The sequence below is a fragment of the Solanum stenotomum genome, chromosome 7 (assembly GCF_019186545.1).
Source record: "Solanum stenotomum isolate F172 chromosome 7, ASM1918654v1, whole genome shotgun sequence".
Taxonomy (NCBI): domain Eukaryota; kingdom Viridiplantae; phylum Streptophyta; class Magnoliopsida; order Solanales; family Solanaceae; genus Solanum; species Solanum stenotomum.
Window position 1 is genome coordinate 32,171,212 of NC_064288.1, and position 11,060 is coordinate 32,182,271.

The window sequence follows — 11,060 nt, forward strand, 5'->3', positions numbered from 1 at the left end:
GTTTCAATCTCTTTGCCAGTAGAGTAATATTTTAATAATCAATTCTAGTAGACTTGAGGATCAGTTCTTCCTTTTTCTAAGACTAGTAGTTTCACACTTCTAAGTATTTTTAAGTTAATAAGTCATGAGGTTCCCAATCAATTGATCCATAGTGATAGTATCCATATATCTAGCTTCTTCTATGACTTCCACTATACTTTTCCATGATTCTTGTTAAAAAAAAAAAAAGACTGAGTAGTTTTTTACTACCTTGCAAATGGGTATGATTTCTTCAACTGAATAAATCTCATTTGTGATTGATGAGAACCCTGTATACATATTTTTTATGTGGTGTATGGGTTAAGTCCAAACCACTTCCTTTGATGAAGTAGATGGCTTACTGCTTTCCAATTTTCTAGAAAGACTTAGTCAAAGTTAGCTGCGAAGTTAGTGGCCTTTTATGGCTGATTAGTGGGACATTTTCTTATCCAACTTCTATCCACTTCGTAAGCGGCTGCTAGTTATCTTTTTCTTGTATAAATTGAGATGTTCATGTTAATGAAATGCTGAAATTTTAATGAGTTCTTTGTGCTTTAATACTTCAATTCAGTATTAAAATAGTCTACGTACTAACATTAATATGGAATTTCATTCTTTTAAGTTGTTCAAATCTCTTTTAATTATCGACATATATAATATTCTAACTTCCTTGTTGCTGCTGTAGATGTACTCACCCCTACCTATTCTTGGTTGTCTTTCTTCCTTGATTACAGCTAGAGAATCAAAGTTGTGGAGAAGATTATGTTCATTACCTCGTCAAAGCCAATATTTTCAAGGGATGTTTGTCTATTGTGATCTTAATTACAAGGAATCTCAAATTGTAATATTTCACAATAGCAAGAGAGTCAAGACAATATGTACACATTCCAGCAACTTTATTACTTAGCAGAACCAGAGAAAGAAAAGTTCCTCTTGAACTTTCATAAATAACATTTTTTAACCTCTTTCAAGGTTGTATAATGTTATGATAAAAAACTGAGAATTCAAAGAAGTATGAGCGTGACTATGCCTGCTGATTATGCTAACTCTGAAATGATCTGCTTTGCTTCTTCAACAACCGACCTTTTTGCCAGTCCATCAATCATATGTACACCAATCCAAGTTTTCTGCATTCCTCAATGATTTCCCAGTTTATCAATGTTATGCCATATATCTACTGAAGCAGTTGCTGTTTTTTCTTAAATAGCACAATGTACTTCAAGTGTTTTTCAGACGTGTGCGGCTATAGAGATCTAAGGTGTCCTTATGATTGGGATCCAAGCAGAGGGCTGCTTCACTATCTTGGAGAGCACGAGAGAAATCAGTCATTGACTCATGGAATGCTGCTCGAAGATTAAGCATTTGCAAGTCAGGTTTGAAAGAAATGGCTCTTGTGAGCTCCTCCACAGCCTCAGTCTCCCTCTGGTCATCCATGAGCACTGTTGCATCCAACATTCAAATTCAGTATGAACAAGGCAAAACTCACGGCTGACAAGGCAATAAGAATTGCTAAACTTGCAGCTGATACCTAATCATTCCTGGGGACCAGTACGGAGGAACTTTGATATATCCTCCTAGTTTCATCTCAGTTAGTAAGAACTTCGGAAATGTAGAACAACAATTTCATCCAAATAGTATCAAACATATACACAAACATCACATTGTGTTAACCAGCCAATAAATCTCCATGCAAGAACAAATTTACTGTACTGAAGAAGAATCTACATCACTGTTTTATTAGACTGAACCAAAAGCTCACAATCTTACACAAAATTGATCATCATTTACAAGGAAAAAATGCCAACTTACTAAATTGACCCAGTAAAAAAGTACTGAAGAGAATTTTGGCTAGCGTTATGTAGGAGATTGTCCTATTTTCAGAACATGCAATTTCTTTTTTTAATTGCATAGTGGTCAGTGACCGATTTTATTAATAAAAATGAAAAGAATAACAACCAGACTGGCCAAGAGTCTCAAAACAACTCTGAAAGTAGAAAAGCAGTAAAAGAAAGGCAAGGTCCAAAGCATAGACCTGGCCCTAAATATTCTAGAAATGTGATTGTCGATCTCAGGAGTTGGACCTACAATCGTCTAATGGCATTGAGTGAGTTTCAGAAAATGCTACTGGAAGCCTGCATTTTCTTCTCTGGGTGATCTTCCAGCTGGGACCTGATGGTGACTCCGGTATTAAGCTTTGCGTCCGAGCCTTCACTGTTCCAAAATAAGTTTCCGTCTCCTTGTTTACTTCGTTTTTTAGTTGTTTGAACCCATTCCATTATTGTGTCTTCTATAGGAGGTTGGGGTGAGTCCATTTCTGAATGGATCAATAAAAGGGTGTTATCTGGGGTCTGCAGATCATTATGTAGGTGTCCTTCCGCTCTTTCTTTTTATGTTTGCCTTATTTTTCAGCTACTAACCCGGTTTTCCTTCTGTGCCTTATCAGCTGGGAGTGGTGGAAGCCATGCTTGCACTCCCCCAGTAGGGTTTTCTGTTGCACTCTGACTACAAGAACTAATTTGATGCTGCAGTCCTTTGATTTTGGTGAAGTTGCTTTTTTATAGCTACAGTAGAATATACTTGCTAGAATAACTGCAGCCGGAATTCCTGAATAGTTATCGAATACTCTGTAAATGTGCTGATTGAATTCTCTATTCACTCTTTTCATTCCTTTCTTTCTTGTTTGTATGTGTTATAGCTGTTTATTTTGCGAGTGCTTATCCTGATTAATGGTAATTGTGCTTTGTCTGTGTTCAAGATCTTCCTACCTATGGTTGGTAGATCTTGAAAAGTGTGGTAATGTTGTATTCCTTGTTGATTGATGGTTGTGTTAGCTAGGAAATCTGCCAATTGGTTTCCTTCTCTAAACGTGTCTGATTCGTGCACTGAGAGTGGCCATGATTTCTTTTACTTCCTCCACCTATTCTGCAATTCCCCAAGTTACTCTCCATGCGTCCTGTAGTATGTTCTTTAAACTCAGAGAGTCAGTTTCAAGGAGAACATTCTACACCATGTGTAGAGCAATACTTTATGGCCTCTAAGCTAGCCATAATCACTGCTTCAGTATTCGTTGCAACACCAATGTCCTCAGCTTGAGCATATATCAGATCACCCATATTGTTCCTTAGAGAGAAACCATAGGAGCTTGACCTGGATTGCCTTTGCTACCCTCATCAGTGTTGCACTTAACTTTATACCCTTCTGGTATCTTCCAACAAATCAGCATGTAGTGCAACTTAGGTTTGTAACTGCTTGGGTAGTTCAGTATCCTTGTACATTCCATTGGTACCCCTGCAAACCAAAGGGTAGTTGACTCTGATTAGTTTATGGATGGTATCTTGAACTTGTTGCATTGCTGTATCATTCTACTGTATGTAGAATTTCCTCCATGTCTGATTGTGTTTCTTCTCTTCCATAACTTCCACATGATGATTGTTGGGACAGGCTTTGAAAATTGCCTGCAATTTGGGAGCAGCAGGCAATTTCCACCACTTAACTATGAGTTGTTGCAGGTGCAACTCTGCACCCTTCTGTAAATATACATGCACTAGAAGCAAACCACTTCCAGAGCCTAGTGACTACAGAAGATTTTGGATATAGGTGGATTATTGTTTCCTGCTCATGAGCATCACAACACCGACATCTAGAGGCAATACAAATGTTCATCCTCTTTAGGTTGTCATCAAAAGTTATTTTTCTCCTCCATACCCTCGGAAGAAATCAATTTTGAATGGCAAGCCCTTTGCCCATATGAAATCTTAATCCATCCTCGCTTGTTATTTATGCCTCAACAAATCACAGGCATATTTTATTGTGAAAGACCCTTTTGTGTTCTCTATCCACCAGGCCTTGAGTTGACAGGGTTGACTAATGCTATCCATGATGTGGTCTGTCATTTCCACTGAGATGTTATCTAGTAGCTTCTGCCTATTCAACTCCACATTAGAGATTAGACTCTTTACCTCAATTTCTTCCTACCCAGCATTCTCCTCTTCCAGAATGTATAGCGCCCCTTCTTTGGTCCAGTTATCAAACCAGAAACTGGGTGTACCTGATTTCACTTGCCACCAAATATTATGCTCAACCTCATCCCTGACAAGGATCATCTTTCTCTACACATGAGAGGCACATGTTCCTTTAGCAATGGTTGGGATGTAGTTTCTAGCAGTATTTGTTCCATATGTAAGTGCTCCATAGTGAGAAGGTGGATGTTCTACAATTCAACCATAGTTTAGCAAAAAAGGGCCTTAGATACATCTACTAAGGATTGGAAACCCAACCCTCCTACTAAGTATAATTGTTGGTTTTTTAGAAGATGTGGCAGCAAAAAGTATTGACTGAAATATCTCTCAATATTTTTATTAAGAATAATAGGGCTTTAAATAGCCAATTTGAAAACAGTCTGCAGAAAATCTACATTACAAAAATTCAAAAAAGGCTAAAAAATTTCAACAACTAAAACAACATAACAAAAATTTCAAATTCAAATTCATCCTAAATCTTGGTAACTTAAAATGCTAAAAAAATTACTGCGGTAGCTAAAAGCAAATTAAACATTCCTCTTTTGCTTTAGTTACCGCAATTTAAAAAAAGATGTTCAACCCTAATTTGGTGTTTAATTCTTTTAATTATTTTGAACTTGCTCAATCTTTTATATTGATTTTTCTCTTCTTCTTTCTTTTTCTACTTTTGGTTTTGCATATAAAAAAAACTTTCAATAATCTTGTCTTGTTTGAAAGCTCTTTTGAAAGTGTTTTAATCTAGAAAATTATAGGATTTGCAAGGAGTAGTTGCAAGAAATTTTCTTCCATCACGACATTCCAAAACACATAGGTTTCAAAAGATGATTTCATTCTCACCGACCAAATGTGATAGTTTCCGACTTTCCGTCAATGAAAATATGTGGGGCAGTGAAAGAGAGACTATTGATTGCCATTTTTTAAAATAAGTTAAAAGGTTTGTTGAAGCAGCTAGATAACATTTCAGTGGAAATAGCTCCTATGCAATAGCTCACAAACCACACAGGAGAGGTAACCTGCACTAGGCAAGACCGTTGCGACGAGATCAACCAAGGTAGCACTACCATCATCCTCTCATGTAGCATTCCGGAGATGATCTTGTTGGCAACAGTACTTAGACTAATTGGCCTAAGGTTAGTGAAGTTACTAACCTTTTCCTTCTTGAAAATAAGAACTAGATTGGTGTGAGTGATATCCCAAGGCACTTTATTTGAGTTCCTCACATCCACACATTCATTGGCAATAAGAATGGCATCTATGATCTGCCTACCCTTAATGAAAGTTATTTGATGTTTATCCACCAACTTAGACATCACTTTCTTAAGCCTTTCTATTAGGATCTTGGATATGATTTATAGACACTGCCAATCAGACTAATGGGCCTAAAATCCTTCAATTCTGAAGTGTACATCTTTTTTATTTTGAGACAGACTTTCCTCATTAGCGGGTTTTGTGTACCCATTGTCTACAATTTCCTAAGCATCTTAGGAGCAAGAATGACTTTCATTCGTAGACATAATTTTTCATAATTTTCTTTTGTGAGACGGGTACTGAAAAGACAATGGACAATTATTTTTCATGGCTCTGATACCACATTGTTGAAAATAATAATGCCACCCAAGAATTATGTCCACGCTAAATAGCAAAAACAAGAAAGTAACAACTACAACAAATCTTTTAACGGGGTAAAATATATATCTAAACAAAGTATAATTATAACAACACTTTTACAACTTGGCAGTGTAAAGAGATTACTACACCTTAAACGGAAAAAAAACACAACTCACTAAAAAGAACTTGTGGATTACTCTATCTCCTCTTTATAGCTCTCTTATTTATTTATTTTTGGGTGTACTTCAACTGAAAGACCAACAATCCTATTAATTTTAATAGGAAGAGGAGCTGTTGTTTTTACCAATCAGAATGAATTAATTCTGACGCATACAAATTGCTACATTGCAATTTGCAATGCAAATTGCTCAATTCATTTTTATTCCTTATCTTTGTCCTTCTATTTTTACTTTATTTTATTTCAAACTATTTAATTATTGGACCCCACACAAACTGTAGTTTAGAAGGAATTCAAATGATTTAGAAAGGGAAGATTTGAACTTTTTGATGCAGAAACTGGAAATTGTGGTATTAGAGGAAGATGTGAAAGACTATACTTTAGATTGGCAGCAAGGATAGGAGATTTACTGTTAAATTATGCTATAAGGTGAAGCTGAGACATGGAAAAAAAGAAGATCACTGACCATGGCAAATGTGTTAGAAGACCATATTTAAATTATAAGAGTCATAGTAATCGCAATCCTAGAAGAAGAAAAGAGACGGTATTCTCCTATATAAAGGCTCTTTCAAGTGATTCTATTTCAATTTTTGGTTGAACTTTTTTCTTGGCAGTTCGGACATGTAGGGATGGCAATAGGACGGGGTGGGGGTGGGGACATAAATCTTCCCCCATCCAGCATAATTTGCTTCTCCTCCAAAATAGGATTAGGGATAGTTTTTAGTTATTGAATTTATTTCCTATTTTTATGTGTATAGCAGAAGCAGAATAGAATATTACTTATCTATTTCAAATAGCAGAACACAGTGCTATTCATTTCTCCTTACAGAAATGAGTAGTTAAATTAACTTTTTATTAATTTGAAATAGCAGAATACAATTTCTTTCCTAACATTGTAGTTAGTATTTCGCAAGGTTTTAGAAATACTATTTTTTAAAACTTTGTTTTGTTTGACCCCACATAAACCCGCAACCCGCCCCCATTAATTTTTTAAAGATATATTTTAACCTGCCCCGCCCCAGCCCCAGCCCTCGCCCCCTGTCCCTGCCCCCGCCCCCGCCCTCACATATCCTTAAACCCGCTCCGGACCACATAGCCCAAAACCCGCCCAGCCCCATTGCCATCCCTACGGACATGTATTCATCCTTTAACAACACTAATAATCCTTCAAAAAACTGAGTTGCATTTTCAATAAGAAGATTCATCCGTTCAAGCCCAGTCCCACAAGCAACAAATATTGCTTACTATTTGTGAAACTTCTCTAGGTTACACCAGGACTTTTAACACAATTAGTAATAGAAACTAAGAAAATATTCCCCTCAAATATAATCACAGATGAACTTCAGTTCAAATTCATATAACAAGTTTTATTCGTCATCCTACAGTCAGGTTGTTAGTCAGAATTTTAGCAATCTCTTCCTGAACAAAGAAGTTTGTAACAAGCAAGGGTGGCAAAGCTATTGAAAGTGATAATGTACCTGCAGCCCTGTATCTATAAGGGTAAGTCCTTAAAGGATCCAATAGTGAGGCCATGCTGAGATCACCATTTGCCATGTCACGATCACAATACTCTGACCGTTTTTCATAAGCTGACGCCTTGTTCCGAGCCTTGTCTATCAGCTTAGTCATTTCCTCATAAGCAGACTTCTGATCACTTTTTAGATGATATACACGAGCTAACCCTTGATGAGCTCTTGTATGCTTTATCTCGAGGGCCCTGACATAGCAGTCTGCAGCAAGGTCCAGCTTATTGCAATCCACGTAAATACTCCCTAGATTATTTAATGCCTGCCAAGAAAACATAACATGAATAAATTCATTTACAGAAACACCAAGAGAACTAGTTTGGAGAAATGACCCACTTGTCCCTTGCGAAGACCATCTGAAGGACATTTAAGTGCTTCCTCCAACAGTTGGATGACATAAGATGAAGATTCAGAATCCAGAGTTGCATCAGCTAGAGCATACGCTTTAAGGAAAAAGGCTTCGAATGACCTTTGGAGAGAAATGGATTCCTCAGCCTTGGCAAGTGCTTCTTCACGATGTCCAGTGTCATATAAAATCCATCCTTCGTACACAAGCCTTTCATATGTGGAGGTGGAATGATTCCGGGCCAGGCGCAAACTGCGCATTGCAGCTTTTTGACAATTTAACCTGCATGTAAAGTGTGTTAGGTAAACATAAGTTATAGGATGTGCTTCTATCAAATGATTATGAAAATCAACAGCATGGAGTGTTACCCATGATAAGGCTTTTCTGTCTATGAATGACCTATATTGCCAGTTTTTTCCCAAATCTATTTATGTCATTCACATTTGTCGATTCAATCCAAATAAATATAGTTAGGATAAAGTTGCTTCGTAAGTTATCAATTTCAACTTTTACTACACGATCTCATAACTTAAAACCCAGGCTTGATGTGCTACAATCAATAGTCATGCTGTTTAAACATAACATACCACATGAGACAACAAGATTATGATCAATAGATCGCCACAAAAAGTTTATCTCTCATCACAATGATCAGTCTTTCCCTTTTTTCGTTTTTGCTTGCATTCCCCAAAAATGAAGGAAACGGATGTCAGGATCTAAAGAAGGTAGGAATTGTGCATACAGCTTTAACTTGCAGCAAAATTCAAAAGATAATGTCTCAATAAACTACCGTAATAGGAGCAGAGATTGTCTGAATCGCAGAATGCTCCTCCCAGGATCATTTATTAGCATCTGGTGTATAACAGCCAGTGAACCAATATCATCAACAGATGACCATTGATCGTAGAGTTGCATCCAGCAATCTGCAGGGCTCCACGGCTGGACGTGCAGACTGAGAAGCTCAACCAGGTGGTCAGCCCTCATTTTCCCACGAAACATCACATAGTTTGGCTCTAGAGTCAACAATGCTCGGATATCTCTTATAGCAGATTGATAATCCTCAAGTGCAATAAAACACCAAGCCCGCAGTTCAAGGCAGTCTGGAGAGACCTTAAAACCAACAATTCGATTTATCTCCGCAATAGCAGCCTCAATCTGGTTCTCTTCTACCATCACAATGGCTCTGTATTTGTATGGAAAAGAAAGGGCGGGATCCAATCTGGTGGCATCATTAACATCCAAAATCTTTTGTTTGCCTAAGCTGTACAAAGACCTCTCTTGGTACATCCACCCCATAGGTGTGTACTCTGAAATAATACCATTAATTAGCTCAAAAGCCAAAAACCGCTGCCCTTGCTTGAATTTAGCCCGTGCAACACCTACTACTGAATAAACATGGCCAGCCTCAATTGCCATCTCAAAATAACGTTGAGCTTCTTTGTAATCCTTCCTTTGAAGCAACACACATCCAAGTTGATGCATAGCTAGTGCCTTTTGCCATCTTTCAGTCGCACACTCCTTCAATCTCTCCAACAACATAAGTGTAACTTTGGACATCATGTTATCTTCTATTGCTACCTGGCTAAGGAAATAATATAAGAGGAAAGAAGTTTGCCCAACTGTGGCAAGTCTCTCCCTAGCCTCAGAGCTACAAAATGTGTTGAGAACTTTTGGATTATACAAATAACCTGGAAGCTCTCTTAGCATTAGCTGCAAGCAAGACGCCACAAGCAGAGGTGCTCTCTCATCCAGAGCATAATCAATTAGAATCAATGCCTCATCAATATCAGAAACCGAAGACGCCAAGTAAGAATCAGAAGCAGACTTGAGTTCCTCACAACAGAATCTGTTTGCAAATGAAAGAAGCTCCAGAAGTATGTTGGGTGGGTAGGAATCAAATCTTCTAGTCCTACTAAAGGAATCTACAGCTCTCATTCCATCGACAGATATGCCAATGTGTGTAAAATCAATTTTTTCCTTATCAGACTCAATGAAATCACCATACAACATTGATTTTAATGGAGCAGAGAGAGCTGCAATTCTACCTCGAATACAGTTGACTTCCTGATTATGTATGCAAAAGTGAATTATCCCCCCATCGTTTTCTGAGGTGAGGAAATTATTGGCATCTGAGATCTGATTAGGTGGGGGATGAGATTGGCAATGATCAAAAACTGATTTGGGATCATAGCCATGTAGCAAAGCAGTTTTGGGGCATTCAAGAACTCTTCCAATACAATCGAAAGCTGATGATCCTACCAATTCATCCTCTCTCCTCTCAAACCTCAACCAAGCAGACAAAACGACCTTGGAATGGACATCAACAGCATGTTGACGAGCGGATTGAAGACACCTACGTAGCAACTTTGGATCACCAAGGGTGTACAAGAGAGCATATTGCTCTAAATAAAGCAAAGATTTATTAAAATCTTGTGTCATCTGAAGTTTTCGGTAAAGGTCAGCTAAAGATTGAACGAAATCAAGCGATTTGAGAGAAAGGTCAAGTGGGGGCTCGAAAGAATGTGTTTTTGGAAGGCCATAGGGAAGAAAAGGAGATTCAGACAAAATGGAGTTGATTGTAGGGTATTGGAGCTTGGAAGAAGTTGGGGAAATAGGAAAAGGGTTAGTGTTGTAAGCATGGACTTGAGTAGTCTTACAACGATCTTTGAGTTTGAAACCACGCATAGTGTGAGAGAGTTGAAGGATGAGACTCGCAAATCTTGATTTCCAAATATTTCCAGATTCCTCCTTTCCTTCCCTAGACATGAATGAATGACTGAATGAATCTTGATTCTTCACCTTTTGCCCTTCGCTATCATTATTCTTCACCTTTGCCCTTCATATAATATCAACACTTTGCAGCTTCAACTGTGAGGGTCGCCTCATTTCGTCTGACTTGTGAACATGAAAAGATGAGTTTTGTGGAGGCTGTCTTATATTCCAATGCCACCTTGTCGCATTACTTTATGTCTCAGACATTTACTCCTATTTTTTACACTATATACATTATATTCAAACACACAAAAGTTTAAACTCTAAAAATTACATTATCATTATATAAAAATTTATGTCATATTATATTACATAACTAGTGGAACTTGTCCGCACAATAAGATGTCAATATATATTTATCCAAACATATAATTGATTTCAAAGAGAAAAATGTTTGGTTAGTAGTTAGATAACATACAACAAAGACATAAGTTACTCTTTTGAACCAAAAGAAAATATTAACTTACGACAACATTTTCTTTTTTATATAAAATACTAAACAAAGAGAAATCATTAAGAGAACTACAAAAAAACGCAACATTATTATTACAATCCTAATCATTAAAAAATAAAAATAAAAATACGAAATCAAT

General features: G+C 37.3%; 1 protein-coding gene across 1 annotated transcript; it reads right to left on the minus strand.

Annotated features, from left to right (window-relative positions):
• Positions 1-886: 886 nt before the first annotated feature.
• LOC125870213 (ethylene-overproduction protein 1-like) lies at positions 887-10,571 on the minus strand. The gene is made up of 4 exons (XM_049550589.1): positions 8,486-10,571; positions 7,686-7,977; positions 7,302-7,611; positions 887-1,457 (listed from the first exon to the last, which is right to left on the minus strand). The coding sequence occupies exons 1-4, from the start codon at positions 10,459-10,461 to the stop codon at positions 1,237-1,239; spliced, it is 2,799 nt and encodes a 932-aa protein (XP_049406546.1). The 5' UTR covers positions 10,462-10,571; the 3' UTR covers positions 887-1,236.
• Positions 10,572-11,060: the final 489 nt, after the last annotated feature.